Raw genomic sequence first — 18,827 nt, 5'->3', positions numbered from 1 at the left:
CAACCCCGCTGCCAAAGGTTTACTTTGAGATTTTGGTATGACTAGTGGTGTGTCTCTGCCTGTCAATCACCTTCTTGTCAGAGAAAGGAAGAGTGGGCCTCTCCATCTCTTTGTAATCTTCATTATCTGAATGGGTTGACCATATCACTCACTGGTCAGGGGTTTATACCTATGCTTGGCCCGTCCATCAATAAACCTTGTGAGTTGTGACATGTTAGATTTCCACCACCACTGAGTAATCCTTAGTGCATATTCCGGTTTGCCCTGCCTGCCATGACTCAGCAATCGTTAGTGCATGCTCCTATTTGCAGCATCACACAGCAATCCTGAGAATGTGTTTATATTTCACCAGGCATGAGGTCTGTTAACGCCCATCTCAAAGGACATATTAGAAAACAGCAAGGTTCACTTGACCAGCCGCCGGATTCCTATTGCACTTCCAAAGACTCTATTTGATGATGCTGAGTAGCCGTAATCTTTCCCTTGCAGATTGGGCAATGTATGCATGTGCTCTGACATTTATTTTATGAAGGATTGGCCCACTTTATGAGGATACAGATTTCTTATAGTGGCATAACCTGTAGGTCTATTTCATTTGCTTCCCACAGTTGTTGAGGTGGCTGTGGTCGGCGTGTCTGATCTGGCCCGACAAATTTGTTGGTATTTCCACCTGTACTCCGCCTTATTATTGTTTCAAAGCAGGCTAGGGTAGCCGAGATGGATCTCACCTCCTTTGTGCAAGCACTAACCGGGGAAAGCTTGATTGTTGGAGATCATTTTCTGATGCTCAGGGTTCTCAGTGTGGTTTGAAGGTGGTGGGATATGTCCTGTACTTCAGTTTGCAATCCGTTAGGTTATGTACTGAATTACTTGTAATGATTGAGCTGACCAAAAAGACTTGGCAAGATCTAGATAATCCCTGAACCGAGTTAGATGAGTGCAAATGCCATTCCTCATTTTGTCTCCTGATGCGATGACACATACCATTAAACTTGCTACCTGGAATGTTCGCGGGTTGCAAGCACCAAAAACATTTATTTTCATTGGCATGCCAAGAGACACATGGAGTTGAGGTATCTCTCATTCGGGACACAGTTATGGCTCCTGGAGAGACACCGGTTTGCAGACAAATGTGGCCATAGTAACTATTATGAATCCTACAGTTTGTTCACATCAGGGAAGCTATTCCAATCAGGAGAAACCTCCCCTGTTGAGTTTTCCCACCTAGATCCTATGGGGTGCTATATTTACCTTACTGGACAACTCCATGACTCTCCCTTAACTCGCATTCATTGCTACTAATTGAATGCTGATACACCTGAATTCTTCAAGAATATCGTTTGTCATTTTCATACTCAAGGTGGTACTAATATTATCAGAGGGCAGTGACTTCAAGCTAGAACTGAACCTTCATTTATATTCCCTAATCCTGACAGAGTCGACAATCCCAATGTGGTGCACACTGGTACGCACTTAATCAAAACTGATGGTTTAGTGGACAGGTGGCGGGAGCTGAGAGGTGATGCTACAGCATATTCCTTTAACTCAACAGCATGCGACTTGCACTCTCGAATAGACTTTTGGCTTCATTCCCATGACTTTATTACATGGTTATTGAATACTCACCCAGGAGCCTACCTGACCACTCCAAAGTCATTCTCGCTTTAAATATCTCTGATCCTCTTTCCACACATAGGCCTTGGTGTTTTCCACCAGCTGAGTTGATGGATTTGGTCTCTAATACTGAGATAGTGAAAGCAATTGAGGATCTGTTTTAAACAAACGTTGGCTCGGTCCCCTCCTTCTTGACGTCTGTTTGGGAAACATTCAAGGTTTATATACGTGGAACAGTGCTTAATTTGTAAATGAATGAGTGCCAGTACCCTGTTCAGAAGCCAGCGGTGTATACATTAATGGAAAACAAAAACTGGGAAACCACATTGGAGGAAACCGATTGATAGAAAACCAATTTTAAGGAAAGACAATTTTAAGGAAATACAAAAAATAAAAAATTAAAGGCAACATTTTAGAAAAAAGATAGTTTTAAGGAAAAATCCAAAATTACATGGAACTTAGATGGAGTTAAGGACTACTGTGAGGGTTTGGGTTCAGGGATGGGTAATATTTAGGATGATGAGGGGTTTTTAGGGGTCAGGAATAATTAGAAGTTTGGGCATAGAAAGGTTTTCTTAGGGTTCAGAGATGGCGGAGTGTAGGAGTGTTTAGGGTTTTTTAGGGTTCACAGGAGTAATTAGGTGTGTGAGGATTTTTAAGGCTTCACTGATGGGTGGAGTATATGGGTATTGAGGGGTTTTAGGGACCATAAATGGGAGATGTTTAGGGGCTGGTGAGTGCTTTTAGGGTTCCATTATGGGTAGCGGCTGGGGCAGTGAAGAGTTTTTAGGTTTCAGGATGGAGTAGAGTTTACAGTGGTGAGGGGGTTTAAGGATTCAGGGATGGGTTTAGTTTAGATGTAGAAAGGGGTTTGTAGGATTCAGGGGCATGATGTTTAGGGTGATGAGGAGGTCTGATGAATCATGGATGACTGGTGTTTAAGGCCGGTGAGGTATTTTTAGGGTTCAGAGATGAATAGAGTTTGGGTGTGCTGAGGTGTTTTAAGGGGTGTGTGATGGGTGGAGGTTAGGCATAGAAAATGTTTTTAAGGTTCCGGAATCAGTGGAATTTGGGGTAATGAGTGATTTTAGGGTTCAGGGATGGTGGAATTTTGAGGTAGAAAGGGTTTTTAGGCTTCAGGAATTAGTGTAGTTTAAGTGTGGTGAGAGGCTTTGAGGGCAGGGATTTATGGTGTTTTATGAGTAGTGAGTGGTCAGTCATGGATGGTGTTTACAGGTGGTGATAGGTCAGCGAATTAAAAGCTTTTAAGTAATTGTTTGACAATGTAAAAGATATAAAAATGAAATAATGTCCCGTGAAGTAAAGCATTGAAATAAATATCTCTGAGAAAACTGTTTCTGAAAGTAGGCACTTAAAAAATAAGCATTCATAAGCCAATTTCTACCAAAAAGACATTCTTTGAATTGATTTCCACAAAAAGGTAAATGCCATTCATTCTGAAAATTTCAATTAAACAGTGTAGATGAAATGGTTTCTCAGTAATAGTATTCCATCAAATAATTATTCTATGAAATCTCATAGAACTAGCCAGTGCAATTAAGTGTTCGTGCGCCAAATACCAAGGCTGTGTTGCCTTAAACCCACATGATGCCTCTTTAATCTACTACTAGACACTCCCTACCCCTATATCTCACTCTTGCAGGCTCCTGCTTTCCCCCTGGGCTTTCCGTCGTTGTCTTCCTCCGTCTTCTGTTACTTTCCTTTTCTTGTTCTCAAAAAATTTCCAATCTGGTAAAATAAATGCCAGACCTAAGAAAAGAATGCTGATGTCCTCCATCAACTAACACCGGCTCAAAATAAGAACTGACAGGGGCTTGCAATTTCAATTGCTATGGAGTCCTTAAATCTCTTAGATCGGAGCTTCAGACGCTAGATGCCCAGCTAGCTGATGCGCAGCAACATTACGAATCTTCCAGGAAGATGGACTCACTGGCAGCACTTCATTGACTTTTGGCCTAGTTTAGGGAGACTGCAGATCGTCAAGTAGCATACCTGTTTAAGCATGTACAAGCATGCGTCTATGGGGGGGAGGGGGGGTAGGATTACGGCCTGGCTTCTCCGGGACTTATGGCCCATAACAATAGTGTCCCTATTGCAGGATCCAAATAAATCCTGCACACATTCCATGTGCACTACAAAGATCTATATACCTCCAGACAATTGCTCTATGATGATTAAATGAATGAAATTTAGATGATATTCCTCTGGCCTCGGTAGAGGGGGGAATGCACAAATGTATTTTAACACCAATCAAACTGATTGATATACAGCAGGCCACAGTGGCTTTCTCAGTGCTGAAGCACCTGGAACTGATGGCCTGAGTATAGAACTATAGAATTTTAAAAGAAATTTTGATTTCTATTAAGTCCCTTGCTTCTCGCCTAAGGAAACGCCACTTGCACAAAGGCCTGAGAGTCCCTCCTTGGAGATACCTTCTTTCTCTTTATGCTGACAATATAGCAAACGTTCTCTTTCTCACTCTTGAGCAATTCTGGCCATTAGGAGATATTTCCATACTTGACCTCTTTGCTTAGTTTAGATGGCACCATGCTGCCTCAACACAAAAGCCTGACTTCCCGTGAGAACCACTAGAATTTACCCCTCATACAGATCTATTGTTCTACTAGATCTATTGGTCTCACTCTTGTAAAAGATGATAGAGATTCTACTGCCCTCCAACACAAATGACCTTAAAGAGCACTGTGAAATGAACCTGGAGACTCACCTTTTCAATTGGATTCGGGGTCACTGCTGTAAACAGATTAAAAGCATTTTCATCAACCATAGGCTTGGACATTCATTTTATTTTTATTAACCTTGCATAATACACCTCACACCAGCTACACCAGACAGACCCGTCACAAGCCTCTGAATGTGTTTGATGTTCCACTGACTCTGCTAAATTAATGTACCTTGCCTAGATTTGCCCTCCAATTCGGCCCTTTTGATCTTAAGTTGCCAGCACCATTGGTGAAATTGTGAACGTTTCACAACCATATGCACGGCTCCCCATTATCCTGGGCTACGTTCTGGACATCTCTTGTTCCAAGAGATGACTGGTGGCCATACTGCTGGTCCTTACCCGATGCAGGGTGGCCAGGGTGTGGTCAAAAGGCCCCATACGCAAACACTGAGATTGGCTACGGGATGTCACGTTTTGGAAAGACCAGGTAGAAATATCATCAATGCAGGACCCAAGAGCAAGACCTGGGGATATTTTGGGTCCATACCATGAATATATAGGCTAGCCCAGACTGATGAGTTGCCCATGGCTCCGGTCCCAAGCCTGTCTCCTCCACCTGAATAGAGGCCTAATTTGGGGCTTGAGTGAAAGAATATGATTGGCCCATGACAACTGGGTAATGATGCATTAACTATTGTCTCATTACTATTGTTCACTGAATCTGGTAATGTGTTTTTTTTTAGCTTACAGATGACAAATTCTTTTGTCTTTAACAATGGCAGGTCAACTTCACACTCACATGCTTTTTGTGTACATCTGTCCTTTTAAGTATTTTTATAACAAACTCAATAAAATATTTTAAAATTAAATTATTGAAACACAATCCCTCTAAATCAGAGGTCTTGCTTACACCGAAGGGAACTGAACAGTGAAAAAGTAGAGCAATCATGGACCCACACCCTTACCCCTTAAATGTAAGAGATTTACGCATCTTTTTGATTCCTCCCATCCTTGGATTTTCTCACAATTAAGGTGGTCAATTAATACTTTTTAATCACAAGATCTTGAAAAGAATTCCTTCTTTTTAAAAATCTCATCTTCATTTTTTAATTACCAGTCCACAACTGCTTAGAAAAATCAATAATACTGACATATTAATAAAATGTATATAAATAAAGAAGCAAAATGTTTTTTAAAAACATTGTGTAAATGTGAAAGAGTTTGAAACTGGAGGCTAAAACTGAAGTTGATATCCTCAGATTGATTCGTGGAAGCAGTGCAGGTGCATCAAAAGATTACAGTATCAATGATGAGAGCCTTCAATTGAATTTAAAAAAGCTCCATGCTTTCCCTTAAATTCAATACTTCTCTTTTTTTATATTTAATTGTGAATTAATAAATTGTGAATTAATAAAATAGTTTATCATTTATGTATAGGTTTGATGAATGCTTGTTGCTATATTTTCTATATTTTTGTGCATTGTTTTGAGATTGAAATCTTCCACGTCTCAGTCCAGTAATGACTGGGGCGCTCTATGGATTTCAATAATTATTCAGTGGAAGTCCCTGGATTCCTGTAATGAATAAGTAGGGTCTACAGAAGTCAAAATATTAAGAACCACTGCTTTAGGATACAACCATCATGGGGACCTATGTCTGTGAGGAAGCACTTTTGTGCATAGCCTAGTCTGACTAGGGCATAATACAGGCCAGTGCAACCACTGCGCAGTGGGCGGCAACCTTCCAGGGGGCCCCAACCCTTCAAGAGGGGCCTCATTCAGCCCAAGTCCAATGAATATATGTTTGATATGGAAGACTCTGGCCCATTATCACAATCAGCAAGAGGGGCCCTGTCATTTTGAATTACGTCACTGCAGTATGGTGACAAACAGATAAAGAGTGTGTGGAACCAGTACCATCTACCCATCACATACAGGGTGCGCAACATTCGCTCCAATAAACATTTGAACATTTTGAACAACAGGATCAAAACTTGTTACTTGAATTGGACATAGGTCTGCTAATGAACTGATAATATTGTCTCTACAGAGACAGAATCCAAATACAGGTAAAGAACAGATTAACATTTTTCATTAAAAAAACAAGTTGTTTTGTCACTGCAATAATGTTGTTGTAACTTTTATGTTTTCTTGTCATGAGATTGGATGAGTACTGTAATGTATTACTCGTGTTAATATATATATTTTTGCTATAGAGAAATTCCTTCAACCTGTACCAAGCTTCTCCTGACAATGCGGATATTCCTCTAAGTTCTGATGCAGTGGAAAAGAAAACAGCAGAGAATCTGAGTAAGTTCCCCATTTGTCTTACAGTTGTTTTAATGTTTATCTATGCGCAGTGTTTGAGGACTGTGCATGAGGCATAACAATACGGGAGGTGATACTGAGTACATTTGAGCCCCTCAATGCTGCCATTCCTTTGTATATTGCACAGTGATAGGATCGACAAATTAAAAAGCAAATTATTTAGATAAACAGCTAAAAATAGGAAATGACTTAATGTAAAATTCAAAGATGAAACGACACACATTTAAAATGTGCAATCTGTAATAGGCAGTCATAGCTATGTGTGCAGGACATGGAAGTATTAAGAAGCAAACTTCCTTTAACTAGAAGTGAACTTAAATTTGCTGAACTGTGCACAAATAATTTAGAAGTCTGACCTGAATGTGACATGCTTAGAAATGTTCATCATAACTGCAGAATGTTCCGGTTTTAATCAACACTCACCCTATTTCACATAATGCCTGAATACAAAAGTTGCACATTCAAAACAATATTTCTTGTTCATATTAATGAAATGCATTACTATGCAGTATTATTGCAAGGATAAGGTTTCTTCTATTTAACACAGTTCATTGTGTATGCAGTGAAACAAATTCATTTAGAAGACCAAACTACAGTCATTGCCCATGGGACCTGAGGTTTATGCTTCTGGAACATAATTACGTAAGAATGTCTGAAGCTAACTTGTGATAAGGCTTTGCAATCCACATGTATTTTCATGGGAAAGGAAGAACGGAATCTGCTCGCTGAAGAGAGCTGCCTTTGATTGGTCCAGAAGAGAAGAAACCAAATTCAATGACTACAACATGTATTCATGTCTTTTTATATTAGTGCGCGTTCCTTGTTAGTCTGGGTGCCTTTGCAGTGCTTTCTCGGGATGTTATCCTGACCCATTCTTTTGTTCAAGGCTGGGGTTTGTGGCTTCTGCTGCTTCTGTTCATCCTTACTTCATTAGAGGCTTTATTTTTTTCAGATTGCTACTGCGACTGTATGATGAATGAAATGAAATGAAGGTTTTGTAAAGCGCGTGTTCGCCGTGGTATCTTAGTGCTAGCTGTCATTGATTTATGCAACGGGAGGTAGGAGCGGCTATGGTTTATGGACGAATAGCCATGTTTCCAATGCTTTCCTGAACAACAGTTGTGAGAAGTTGGCCTGATATATGCAACAACCCCTTATTGGTTATAGGTTAAAGATAACCTTTATTGAAAGCTATCCTAGTGGTAGCTATGGAGAGCAGCCTTCAGGTTAAGTTTTGAAGGAATGTAAAGCAGCTTGTTTTACCAGTCTATAACCTCTTGAGTCACTAAATGAAAGATATCCACACCAGGTATATATATAAAATATATGTATCTATTACTAAACACACCCTCCTAGTCTCTTTATGAGACTAGAGGTCAAAACACATAAGTTACACTTCAATAATCACAGTAAAATAGCAGAAATACACGTCAGGCCCTGGGGCGAGCCAAACCATATACTAAAATAGTGGTTTAAGAACCACAACTTAACTAGACACAAGGCCTAGAGCCTGTAGAATCGCTGGGACCCCAAGGAACCACCCAAGGTAGTGACACAGGGGACCCACGGCGGCCGTGTGCAGTGTGTGAACACAGCCGCGAGCTTCCGTTAGCTTCTATGGGGAAAGTCGCGGTTAGATTTTTAAAGATTAGGGACACTTAGAAATGAGTCAGGACCAAACCCTTTTGGACTTGGGAAGTTCTAGGGCTAGCACCAATGGGAGCACCGGAGTACTCATGTTATCTCACCCAGGGAAGCCGGGTGCATAGGTGTCTTTTGGTGTCGGGTCGCGTCGTCGATTTCAATGGGAGTTGGCGAAGAAGTGCTGCTGCCGTGAAGATGCGACGTGTCCGAAGAGATCCAAGCCTGGATCGAAAATGAGAAGAACCTGAAAGCAGAGGGGACAGAGTCTGGGTCACTAGCCAGTGACCAGGAAGGCGATGAGCAGATGCCCACCGATGTCGGGTGATTTCAGGTGAAAGAGGTGAAGCTTGACTCTTCAGCCATGAGGACCAGGAGGTGTCGAGGCCAACCAGGAGCTGGATTTGAGCTGTCCCACAAAGGATGTCGAGTGCTGCAGCATCGGTGCCCAGATTGGACACAACAAGCCTTGGCAACAGCAACCCATGCAGAAACGAGAAAGATGCTTTGGTGCAGACCTGCAAGGTCTGTGGGACTCACCACTTGGTAGGGAGTTGGGGCACATCTGGAGCAACCAAGAAAGCCCAAGGAAATGCAAAGTTACCCCCTCAGGGACCCACCAGTCAACAGTCCAGGGATCGCAAAGGGACCTTGAGACGAAACACAAAAGGGTGGCCCACGGGTCACTCAGAATGACCAGGCCAACAATCTTCAGTGGACTCAGTACTCGAGGTAGGGGCTACAAGTCAGCCCAAGAACGACTTCAAGAAATGTCGAGAAGTCAATGCACTTGCAAAAGTGCATGGTGGCCAGGAGTTCCGGTTCCACGCTACTCACGAGGGCTGCGGGTCTCAGCTTTGCTGGGGACTCGGGACGGCCTCTGAGATGTCTGGAAATCCTCTTCCTGGGCTGCAAATACTTCAGAGTCCGGCGGGAGCTTTGATGATGCAGACTGGCAAATTGTTTTGTTGGTACCTGCCAAGCACGGGAGTCACTCCTTGACCCCAAGGGAGATTTCTTCAGTCCTCTGGTCTTGAGCAGAGCGTTGAAGGTCCAGTATTCAGCTTCAGAGTTTCGTCCGGGGTAATCTAAAGTCCTAAGGACTGGGGTCCCATACTTATACTAAGGTAGGGGGTTGGACATACTCTGGGTACCCACCTATGGAGCGGTTTGTAAAGAGGGGTGGCTACACCCATTTCCTTTGTCCAGTTTTGTGGCAGAGCAGGGGCTGTAAGCCCCTGAACCGGTTTGAGCTGGACTATGCACAGGGGCACCAAGTGTGCCCCCAGTGCAGGACTTTAAAGCACTCAGAGAGTGCTTCCACCCAGCCCCAATACACATAAGCCTGTCTGGGAGGTGGTTACACCTCCCTGTGACAGGAAACCTATTGTCCAGGCCTCCCCTGCCGGAGTTTCGGTCAGCAGCAGGGGGCCAGACCTGTGTCTGGGGCTGCAGCATCCATCTTGTGATGCCAGGGCTCTATTAAGTTTCTACCGGGTATACCAGTGCTGTCATGTCTCTCCCTCTAGAAGGGTGGGATCATACACCCACACCAGTTACTGTATGGGGGTATGATTCCAAGGTGTTTGACACCAAACACAACATGTTTCCGTGCAGCCAGTCCAAAGTTAGCATTTACCGTTTGGTTATAATGCACTTAAGAGTATATGGTCAGGCTGCACTACTGACTACACCGGAGAAGAGATTCCGAAGGCTGCAGAGGAGCTCAGCTCATGCCTGGGCACCCCCTCAAATATAACCAAGCACCCTGCCTTCAGGATTTATAAGGCCTGCCATAGGGGTGACTGATAGGTTTGTATGTGCAGTATATGATGAGATATAGTGAACCTTTATCTCAGTAAGGGGTGCATGCACCATCTTACTCAGGCTGCAGTAGCCGACCTGTGGTGTCATTTTGGGTGGCTTTCCAGGGGTGGCGTAATACATGCTTCAGCCCCTGGTAGGCCTCTGGGGTACCTATGCCCTGGGTACATAGTATACCATATACTAGGGACTTATAAGGGCACCTCAGATCCCATCTGAACTGTACCTAAAGTACATGGAATCATTTTAGAGAGGAAGCATCTAGGCTGGGGCCCTGAATAGCAGGGTCCCAGTCAGACTAAACTCGAAAAACAGTGAAACACCAGCAAACAGTGGGGGTAAACATGTGAAGCAGATCCTACTCTCCTACAACAGTAAATTGGTTTAGTTTCTGAGACTGATGGGTAACATATTCCATAATTTAGGGGCCAGGTGGAGAAAACTTCTACCACCCCATATTAATGTCTTTACCCTAGGAACTACAAGTAGGGAAGCCGATGCACAATACACATAGATTTGAATTGGATCCTTGCCTGGACAGGTAGCCAGTGCAGATCCTGAATGGCTTGGCTTATGGTGCTGAATTTGGAATCTTAAGTAGTAGACGGGCAGCAGCGTTCCGTAAATTCTGCAGCTTACATATCGTACTCTTTTTGCTCCCAGATAGAGTGCGTTACAGTAGTCAATTTTGGGTAGTATCAAGGCAGTGATAACTGTTTTTCTGAGGGCCATGGGAATGCAAGGTAGAATCTTTCTAAGGATTTTTTAAATATGAAAGCGCGAGGAAGTAATGCTATTGTCCTGGTCAGATAATGAAACATGGTCGTCTATCGTAATCCCAAGGTTTTTAACCTTTTTTACCGGCCGAGGGTAGGGCCCTGCTGCTTCCAGCCACCAAGTAGAATTCCAAAGGGAAGTGTCCCTTCCAAACACTACCACTTCAGTTTTGCCAGTATTTAACTTCAAGCAGTTATCTAGCATCCATCTAATAATATGGGTCATGCAATCATTAAAACTTGCTGCCTCATTCTCTGGTTTGGAAGATAAGGAGATGACTATTTGCGTGTCATCAGTGTAGCAAATGGCAGTAAAGCCATGGGAGCGTTTGAGTTTGGCCAACAGGGTGACATACACTGTTGAACAAGGTTGGGGAAAGTGAGGATCCCTGGGGCACCCCACACGGCAAGGCGTAGGGGTGCGATTTGTGTTGATTGTTCTCTATCGGTTAGGTAGGAACGAAGAATATACGAGGCGTTATCTACAATCCCTATTTCAGCCAGATGCTGGATAAGTATGTGGTGATCAACCGTATCAAATGCGGCCGATAGGTCAAGTAGAATAAGTATGGCTCCCCCCTCATCAAGTTGGACACATACGTCCTCTGTGGCGGCAATCAATACCGATTCAGTACTATGCCGTGGTCGGAAACCGTGTTGCGCTCGATCAAGTTTATCGTTCGCCTCTATGAAAGACAGCAGTTCTTCATTTAGGGCTTTTTCCAGGATTTTGGATGGAAATGGTAAGCAAGAGATGGGCTGATAATTGCTAACCTCCATGGGATCAAGGGTTGGCTTTTTTCAGGATAGGTCTATCCAGGGACTTTTTCTAGATGGCAGGAAAGTGCCCTGAATACGGAATATTAGTAAGAAGAGGTGTTAAATGGTTCACAATTATGTTAGGGACCATGTGAAGAACAGTGGCAGGGCAAGGGTCCAGAGGGGATCCCGACTTAGTTGACATTATAAGCTTCTCAACTCTATCAGGTGTTAGGGGATTGAAATCTTGTAAATAGACCTGCATATTCGCCCTATCATCGCTACGCCCATCTGACTTAATTCCAGCTTTGCTGTTAGAGAACTCGTTGTAGACTTTAACCACTTTATCGTGGAAAAACTCTGCTAGTTTATTGCAAAACTGCCTAGTGGGACTGAACTGTTTGCTGTTACCGAATTTGGCTAAGTTAGAAATTGTTTTGAAAAGTTCTCTAGCAGTATTTTTGGAGGCCATACTTTTCTCGGTGAAGAAACTAGATTTTGCTGAGATTATTGATTCTTTGTACTTTGATCATCTACTTGATGGATTGAGACTCGACTGAGTATCTTGAACTGCTTTATGGGGAGTTCTGCTGCTTAAAGTTGAGTTTGAGCTTCATGCTACTTTAATCACACTCTTTTCCTTTGAACTTGAACTCTTCATGGATTTTCCCACACATTTATCTCCTATGTTTAACCTCCGGTGTTTAAGCAGCTGGTATTCCCAGGTAAAACACCACATTATGTGGATTCGGAACATTGGTATTACCATGGGCAATCAGTATGAGGCCCTTAGTACAACCCAATGTCATACCCCTAAACCTGACTTACCCCCACCAAGGTACTGCAAATTCCTGAGCCCTTTAATGGGCGCTACTAAAGTGGGCCATAGTGGTTATGCTTTTCTGACCTACCTAATGGCAGAGAGATCCACAAATGGAGCATTCGCACACAAATGTCTGCCACAAGTGTGGAAGTTGCAGTCAGTCACTGTCTATAGAGCTCAGCTCTCTATGGGGAGTCTCTTATCTAAACTTTGATGTGAAGAACAATAGTTCAGATGCATTAAGGTTCTGCAGACAATGCACCATATTCAAAATCATCTGCATCATCTGTAATGCCATCAGGACCAGCATCCCTGCCTATGTGGTTGATAAGCTGTCCTTCCCTAGTGGCGTGTGGCACCCTCACAGCCAGGCACCCCATCAGACTGGAGAAAAATAACTGCAAGTAACAAAAACCAAGGCAACAGCCAACCTTGATCCAAACACCCAGGCCTTGGAACAAATTACCTGTATACATTGTGACTGACTGAACACTGTTCCAATTTAGGAAAGAACTGAAGTTACACATCTTTAAAGAACACTTCAGAATAACAAAGTAACATTCCACCTCTACTCTCAGAACCCAACTTCCAATCCCATCACCTTTTGACTGTATCATTTCCTTTAACTCAGTACATCATTCCACCAATTTCTTGCAAGCCTGAAAATGACCCATTCCTGCCCTAGTTGAGTAGCAAAAGAGAACCACAGTTAGGGCTCAGTATGCACCTCACACCCTTGGACTTCTACACCAATTGCACTATTGCTAGTTAGGGCTCTTGCTATATGGGAATTTAATATAACTGCATCATGTGAAATGGGGTATTTTGATAATTGCTGGTGTCATTTGAGGCCCGTTTGTAAATATGGCCCCAGTTACGATGCTTATCTGCAGAGCAAACCATTCTACATTGGAGACCTACAACATGTGTGCTCTGCTTGAAGATGGGAACATTAACACAGAGAATGAGTGACTACTATGCATCATATGAACACTATTAAAATAAATATCATCCACTTCTGTAGGTTTCTATAGGCACAATATATGACAATATATGGCTGTGTATGGTACATTAGTGGACTAATAAATCCATTAATGAATCTGTATTTGATCTCATGGTCCCAGGTTCAAATCCTGGTGGGCCCACAAACTCTTTCATCCTTCTGAAGGCAATTTATGAATACTGCTGAGTTGGATAACAATAAACCTCTGTTTTTCACCACTGAGATGCGCCTCAGGTGAATGTATGCTTTGACAAATACACATCTTATCTTGTTATCTAGTTCAGTGTGAAGAATATAGTACGGCGAGTTACATTCCTCATTACCACTCTGTTGTCTATGTTTTCATACTTTTTCATGGGTCCTGCACACCTACAGTAGGTTGTGTTTTAATCAAGTTCTGTGTTTTACAATTAGAAAGTTAAATAAGCACCATGCACTTTGATAAACCACAATGCCAGGTGTAGCATCACATACCCATTGCCTCCCACAGTCATCACAGCCTCGCATTTAGTGCTGGAAGAATGACAATGAGTGAAAGCTACTCCCTGTTGCTGGAGATGCTTTTGTAACCTTTGAAGCGACTGTTAAATAGCGTAGTGTCAAGACTACCAAGCAACAAAGTCATGGAAGGAATGCTTGAATTATTATCAGCCACTGGTAATCTCTTTGGTTGCATTCCAGTCCAATTTGTTTCTACCACTACCCTTCTCTAAACAGAAAAAAGGTAAATGCTAAATCAGTCTGGAGTCTGTTCCACTTGAAACACTTTGGCTCAAACTGGCATGTCAGGTCACCTTTGTCTAGAGTGCCGGTAAGAGTGAAAAATGTTGGCCTGAAAAACAGCCATGAGTGATCAACAGTTACCAAGATTAGTTCAGTCATTCTTTGCATCACTTTGTTATGTATTGCAGTAAACACCCAAGTGGGATAGCCATGGCCAGACATGGGTCCCATGCTCACTGTGTCACAGAACTCAACTTACACCTTTTTGATGAAGCGTAAGTAGCTCAATAACGGGTCTGGGGTTGCTTATGTTCATGTCTGGAGGGAGTGTAGCCTGGCAGTTGAGTTGCTTATGTTCATGTCTGGAGGGAGTGTAGCCTGGCAGTTGAGTTGCTTATGTTCATGGCTGGAGGGAGTGTAGCCTGGCAGTTGAGTTGCTTATGTTCATGTCTGGAGGGAGTGTAGCCTGGCAGTTGAGGTAAACTGTTGCTATTGGAGCAGGATCCAGATTTTTTTGCACATAGCTAGTCTCTGTCTAGAGTGGCATAATGGGTAAAAAACAATTAACTGGAATGCAGCCTGAGTGCTTACTAAAGTCTGAGATCAATTTAGGCAGTCTTTCTGCTATTGGGATGTGAGGGGTTTGCAGAACATGAGAACAAATTAAGGGAGCTAGGGCAACTAAAAATGACATAATTTACCTGCAGAAATCATGCCATCTGGAGCCTTAGCTGTCTTGGAGTATGCAAACTTTGCAGCACCAGCCCTACTATGTCATTGTGGCGGGCATCCTAGTCGGAGGGGGTGGTTCAATTCAAATAAAATGCAATCTGGCAGTAAAATCTTCCGTAATCTGGGCAGGAAAAGGGGACACTATAATCATAAAAATTGACCAATTTAAAAGTTGAAATAATAGAGCAAACTCTCCATTAATTATCAGAAATACCTACCTGCACACCACACTCACGCGGAAGCGGGTGTCTGTGATCCCATTGCTGGATTGTTTCAAGAATCTCAGGCTCCTCTGCTCATTGGAGGGGATTTTAATTCAAACTTACCCGGAAATAACAACCATGAGGAATGGAAAGAGAGGGAGGATGAATATGGGGCATTCTGCAAGTGATCGCTCAGGACCAGAGGCAGGATGAATTTGGTGCACACCTGGCAAATGCCCTAGAGGCTCCTGGAATGCGTTGTGTTAATGGTACAGTAACATCAGACAGCCTGGCAGCATTCACTTCTCCTTTGATTGAACATTTCCATAATATATATGGATTCCAGATAACTATAACTATAAAAATCACAAGCAATCATGCAGTAATTGCATGCAAGATCATCACACCTCTGGAAAGGCACAGACAGATGATGAGCTACCAAGAAGAGTTTGCACCATTATAAAGAATACATTGGTGGATGGAGCAGTCCGAAATGAACAAGATAAAATGAAGCCTAAACACAATAGAAAGGCCTCATGAAAAAAGAAGGAAAGGGAAGTTATAACAGGTTGGGCGACTTTGATCCCTCTACAAGACAACCTAGCAGAATGCCCCAAAAGAAGGTCAGGGGTGGAACATGACAGAGGGGGCAAGTTGAGGGCCTAAAAACAAAATCTTTAAGAAAGAAGTTAAATAAAGTCCTCCACTACCTCAAGTGCTAAAACCCGGTGGTAGAGGGCATGCAAGAAAAAATTAAAATATTACCGCATGCATACAGAAGGTAGCTCTGGGAGGATAAACGGAAGGCTGAGGAACTGACTTGGGTAAAACGTCACGCTGCCCTCAAGAACAAAGACTCAAAGAAATTCTAGGGGCTTGTTAACAAGCTCACCCAAACCCTAAACCCAAAGCTCTGTAACATCTCGGCAAAGCAATGTTCTGACAATATAAAGAGGCTTTATTGTTGAACAGCTGATTTAAACTGCAGGTACAACAAGCAAGAAGCATGGCCTGCAGAACATGACAGCCAATTCATCGAGACCACCACGAGGATACAAAGCTCGGACAAACTTTATATTTCAGATGGTCTATCTGGGAGGGAAAATGTCAATCGCAGGGATATACCTTAATATCAACCCATGACTGTCCACAATAAAGGTTGAAACAGTGCTAAGGAAAATGAGAACCACTGGGGCACCAGGCTCCAGTGGCCTGCTGGCGGCCCTACTGAAATCTGATCTGAGCCTTTAGAAGCCCATACTAACCCAACTGTTTTCAGAACTATATATTATGGGTACAGTCCCCGAAAGGTGGATGGTCTCAACTCTGGTACCCATATATATAACAAGCATTTACACTGCAATAGGTCTCGCAATCACGAATCTTCGAGCCATTGGTACTGTAAATGGCAATGCCTTTTATAAAAAATTAAAAGGCATTATCATTTACAATACCAACAGCTCAAACCTTCACAAAAACAACACCTATTGCATTGCAGTGCGTGGTGTCCGTGAAGTGGGGGCCGCTCTCATTGTTAAAGTTAAAACAAAAAAGAGTGCGGTGTCCCTGAAGCAAGCGCCACGCTCAGGACTAAAGTTTAAAAAAAAATGTTTGAAACCAAGCGCAGTGTCACTGAAGCAGGCACCGTGTTCAGTATTAAATTAAAAATAAATAGAGCGCAGAGTCCCTGAAGCGAGCACCGCGCTCAACAATAGTGCACACCTACTAGCTAAAGCCGACCGTGTGACAAGCCAAGTAAAAGGTCCAGTCCTTATGGGTGGTAACAAATGGAGACAAGGCGGTACTAGGGAGGGACTAACAACCCACATAATGAATCGGAAGCCAGCCTTTACGAAGGACAATGACACAAAGCCAATGACAAATATGGGCGGAAAGTGGGCGGGGCTGCTAATGCGCACCCTAATACAGCATGCCTCACAGAGCTCGACCTAAATAGGGAAGTAGAGCTTCACCTGCAAACTACAGAATGATAGCACTATGAGATGTGGAAGGAAAGTGCTATGCAAGGTTACTGTATGAAGAAACTGATCCCATAGCTTGATACTGGTTTCCAAAGGCACAGTCACTTTGAGGATAATCTTCTGACTTTAATCTGTCTAATTGACGAAGCAATTTGTTCTAAGACTTGACCACTTAATGCAGCATTTTTTTACTTTTCAAATGCTTTCGATAACATCCCAAGAGGCAAGCTATGAGAAAAGCTAAAGAAGTGACAGATACCATTGCACCTCCTGATGGTAATAGAATCGCTATATAGTAACACGTGGGTAAGTGTCACATTATCAGCTAACTGGACAACCTCAGAGAAAATCTACACTATTAAAGGACTGAAACAGGGCTGCATCCTCGCCCCCTTCGCTTGTTTATCTTTATATGGCAGACTTGGAAAGTACTAAGGATCTGCTGTCCCAACTGATGAAGTGGAAAATACACATTTTAGACAATGCAGATGACATGGTGGGTCTTTGACAACACCTAAATTGGCCTTCAGAGATTGCTGGATGCACTCAACAATACTGTGCAACAAATGATATTACCATCAGCCCAAAAAAGTTGAAAACAGTGATTTTTGCTAATCACCAGATAAAAAAGGCACCTGGTTCTTCGGGGGAGGGGGGGGGGGTCAAGATTAGAAAGAGTAACAAGTTTCAAATATCTGTTACGCTTGAGGAAAGATGAGGCAAGAAAGCCCAGCTAGGCTCTTTGAAATTGATGGCAAAACATCTGATAGGCAGGATGGGCCAACTCAAGAGAAATATTGCATGCCAAAACACAAACGCCATAATAATGGTGGTGACAAGCAAGCCTATGCCTAAACTACCATATGGTGGAAAGGTGTTCAAGGATTACCTCTATGAGTGACTAGATAAACAGCAATGCATCTGCTATTGTTGCCTATTTGCACTCCCAGACTGCACTAGCCAATCATAAATAAGACTAGAATTTAAATTATCAAAGCAGGATTTGGTTCTGCCGGACAAATTTGTCTCTTAATGCCAAAGTTTGAAAATGGCCCAAATTGGCTCTATAAAACATCTGCTGTGGGAGAAATTCCAAGAGTCCGGCTCTATACGGGGCCAGCTCTTGGCAACCTCTATTGAGGCCCTGAGTGTGGAAGACCTAATAAATAACACCATACCGCAGAGAACGACAGCAAAATTAAGAATAAAGCTAGCAAAGATAATCTCATGGGATCCGGATATCAGGTAATGAGAGCGAAGGAGAGCGAAGTTGATGTACGATGCAGATGCTGGGGTACAGCAGAAGAGTCGCTAATACATGCTTTCTGAATTTCTGAAGTTCTTAACCTCTTCAGCGCGGCGCGGATTTCCGCGCCACGCTGAAGATTCCGTGCGCGGGCGGGGCCATGACGGAACGGTTCCGTCATGCGCACAGCGCAACCGACGTGCATGACGGAACCGTTCCGTCATGCGCGTCGAAGGGGTTAAACCTTTGAAGTGCTAGTGGCTCTGGCCAATATTTCACATTTTAAATGTGAGGACATGTTGGGCAGCTGTCCTATACAAGGAGGATCATGCCAGCTATCCAGGCGCTTCTTAAAGTTCATGAAAGCAGTAACTGGCAACTCAAAATGTTCATGATGACCTTACCCTTGCAAGTACTGAGCACATTTGACCCTTCTGGACTGCACCTCACAGATCCACACTTTACCAGCA

The 18,827-nt window shown here is 43.0% G+C and overlaps 1 protein-coding gene across 2 annotated transcripts in view; it reads left to right on the top strand.

Annotated features, from left to right (window-relative positions):
• Positions 1-18,827, top strand: part of LOC146862412 (uncharacterized) — a 568,567-nt gene that overhangs the window by 282,338 nt on the left and 267,402 nt on the right. For both annotated transcript variants that reach the window (XM_085641608.1, XM_085641609.1), the window contains exon 5: positions 6,534-6,627. In XM_085641608.1, coding sequence (XP_085497734.1) covers positions 6,534-6,627 — 94 coding nt within the window. The remainder of the gene's footprint in view (positions 1-6,533; positions 6,628-18,827) is intronic.

Source organism: Triturus cristatus, chromosome 2_2 (genome assembly GCF_964204655.1).
Source record: "Triturus cristatus chromosome 2_2, aTriCri1.1, whole genome shotgun sequence".
Classification (NCBI taxonomy): domain Eukaryota; kingdom Metazoa; phylum Chordata; class Amphibia; order Caudata; family Salamandridae; genus Triturus; species Triturus cristatus.
This window is presented reverse-complemented; position numbering and strand designations above follow the sequence as displayed.